Source organism: Psittacula echo (genome assembly GCF_963264785.1).
Source record: "Psittacula echo genome assembly, chromosome: 1".
Taxonomy (NCBI): domain Eukaryota; kingdom Metazoa; phylum Chordata; class Aves; order Psittaciformes; family Psittacidae; genus Psittacula; species Psittacula echo.
The window spans coordinates 72728505-72731051 of NC_137735.1; the positions used below are offsets into that span (position 1 = coordinate 72728505).

At 50.9% G+C, this 2547-nt stretch overlaps 1 protein-coding gene across 1 annotated transcript; it reads right to left on the reverse strand.

Annotated features, from left to right (window-relative positions):
* Window positions 1-559: 559 nt before the first annotated feature.
* UTP3 (UTP3 small subunit processome component) lies at window positions 560-2289 on the reverse strand. Its single transcript, XM_080626999.1, has one exon. The coding sequence runs from the start codon at window positions 2226-2228 to the stop codon at window positions 630-632; it is 1599 nt and encodes a 532-aa protein (XP_080483125.1). The 5' UTR covers window positions 2229-2289; the 3' UTR covers window positions 560-629.
* Between the last annotated feature and the right edge of the window lie 258 nt (window positions 2290-2547).

The following is a 2547-nucleotide window of genomic DNA, read 5'->3' on the forward strand; positions in this document are numbered from 1 at the left end:
AGTCTTTGCTTGGCTTCTCACTGAATCCAGGAGGAGGGGAAACAGTATCTCAGGCCACATGGCATTTAAGTAATAGCTTTCTGCTTAGTTAGAAAATTAGAGATTTAAGAGAGCCTCAGAGTAGTGAGTTCCAAATCATGAGGGCAAAGAGGAGATAATCAGAACAACAAAATACCATATGTATCTCATTCTGTAGTTCAACACACAAAAAGGATGGACCAAAACAAGACAGTAAAAAGGAAAAGGTGGTGACAGCTGCACCAACCTTATTCACAACCTGCCCTCAGGTCACTCCATCCCATTCCATCTCCCCACTGTCCCACACAGCCTACTTTATTCCCTTCGCTTGACACATCCCTTGCAGCCCCTCAAACTCACCATTTACCGTCTAGAAAGATGACAGCATTCCAATGGAGGAAAACACCTTAAACCACAGGCTGGATGAGGAAGGGTCCTGTGCTACTTTTAGAGGTGGCACCTTCTCAAAAGCATCCTGTGAAGAAAACCCAAACCTGAGTACCACCCCAACCTCAATTTGCTTAAGAATAAAAAGCACATCATCTTTTATAAAATCTTTATTGGATTCAGCAGTGCTGCTTGCAGCTCTCAGAAACAGAGAAAAAGAACTATCACTTGAGCTTCCTGCTTTTCTTAACACCTGCGCGGATGCCAGACAGCTCCCCGGCATATCTGTCCAATTCCCTCCGGACTTCACGGACCTGGCCCTTGCGGCGGATCTTGGCTCGCCGGAATTTCTCCCGGTGCTTAACCCTGGGGTTCCGATCGATCTTCCTCCTTTTGGGTGTGAGACCTTTGTTCTTGATCATCTGGTAAGTGACACCTCTCTTTTTATTTGGATCCTCTCCATCCAACACTGCTTCTTCTCCAAGCCTGTCTTCATCTTCAGTTCTCTTCCTCTTGAGCTTCAACTTCTCCTCCATCATCTGGTAGTATTTTAAGGCGGCCTCTTCATCCAGGTCCGACTCATCCGAGAGTTCACCAGCAGAAGCTTGGCCATTAGCAAGTGCAGCAGCACGTTTGGATTTGGTTTTCTTAACGTCCAGTGGTAGAAACACTGCAAATTTCTTCTCCTTCCGTAATTTGTCTTCCTTCCTATCATAGTAGTTTTTCAGAAGCACACGGACTTGCGAGGACAGCTTTTGATCTATAACAGCTAGGTCATTGATTATATTTCTGTAAGCAACCAGCCGTTCGATAACAGGGTGATTATGAACTGGCATCCTCTTTGACTTCAAGACTAAATAGAAACTGATATTGGCACAGTAATTCAAGTAGAGATGATACTTGGTTTGCAAATAGCGGCTGCCTTTCCCTTGCGGGATAGTGCCATTTTTGACCATCTGCAGTAGTGGGTGCAGTTCATCCTTGAGCTCCATTAGCTTGACTTCAAAGTCTTCAATCAGCTGCAAGAGCTCAGGGGACTCCTGCTTCAGCAGTTTGAGCTGCTCCTTCTTAGAAAGGGCCTGCAAATCCTTATCAATCTTCTGCCCTTTGCTGTCATAGGTTTTCTGTTGATCAGCCAGATAGCCCTGAATCACATCTAACCCATAATCATCTTCCCCCAAGTCCTGCACCAATCGCCTTTGGATGACCTGTGCTTCCTGCTCCTCTTCCTCCTCCTCAGCATCAACCTCTTGCTGGCTACGCTTGCCCTTGGCCTGGGCATCGCTCCCATAGTCTGTGTCATAGTAGAGCTGCTTGCGCTGGCCCCAAGAGAGCTCGTGAGGAAGCTTGGTGTCCCAATGGCGCTCCTCCAAGTCGCTTTCCATGGACAAATCCCCATCTTCATCTTCAACCTCGTTTTCCAACTCCTCTTCACCTTGCCCATCCTCATCTTCACCTTCCCCATCATGCTCCTCCTCACCTCCATCCTCTTCTGCGCTGTGGTCCAGGAAAAGATCCACCCCTTGTGCTTCCTCCTTCTCCTCCTCCTCTTCTTCCTCACCGTGTCCATCCTCCTCACTGTCCTCGGGCAGCTGCAGCCCCAGCACTTCTTCCTCCTCCTCCTCCTCGCTGCCTCCGGTCTCCTCCCCGCTCTCCAGGGCCGCCATTACCGCTTGGAACTGCGCCTCATGAAATTCCTCCACCTCGTCGCGCAGGCCCTCGGAGCCCGCCTGCCCGCCGGCCCTCTGCTCCCCGACATCCTCCTCTTCTTCCTCGGCCGGCTCTGCCCGCGGCCGCAGGAGAGTGCCGCGGCGCGTCCTCATGATTCCGCTCCAGCTCTTCCGCCGTGCCGTGCCGTGTTTCCGCTTCCCGACGCTTCCGCTTCCGTCGTGCCCGCCCCGGGGCTGACGTGCGCGGTAGGGCTGACGCGTGGTGGCCCGAGCCCAGAGGGGCGGGCTCCCAGCCGGGGTTTGGGAGTAGCTCGTCAGCGTGTTTCCTGGAAGTACTTGCACATTCAAACCCCACGGCTTGCAGCTAAGCTTCTAGTTCATAGGCTGAACTCTAGTTCGTAGCCACTCCCAAGTCTGGAGTATAACTGAGTTTACTTCTACTATTAGGTTTTTAATAGAGTAATACAGAGCC

Excerpts from the sequence above, each read along its gene's own strand:
- UTP3 (XM_080626999.1), bottom strand. The coding sequence starts at position 2,228 with ATGAGGACGCGCCGCGGCACTCTCCTGCGGCCGCGGGCAGAGCCGGCC.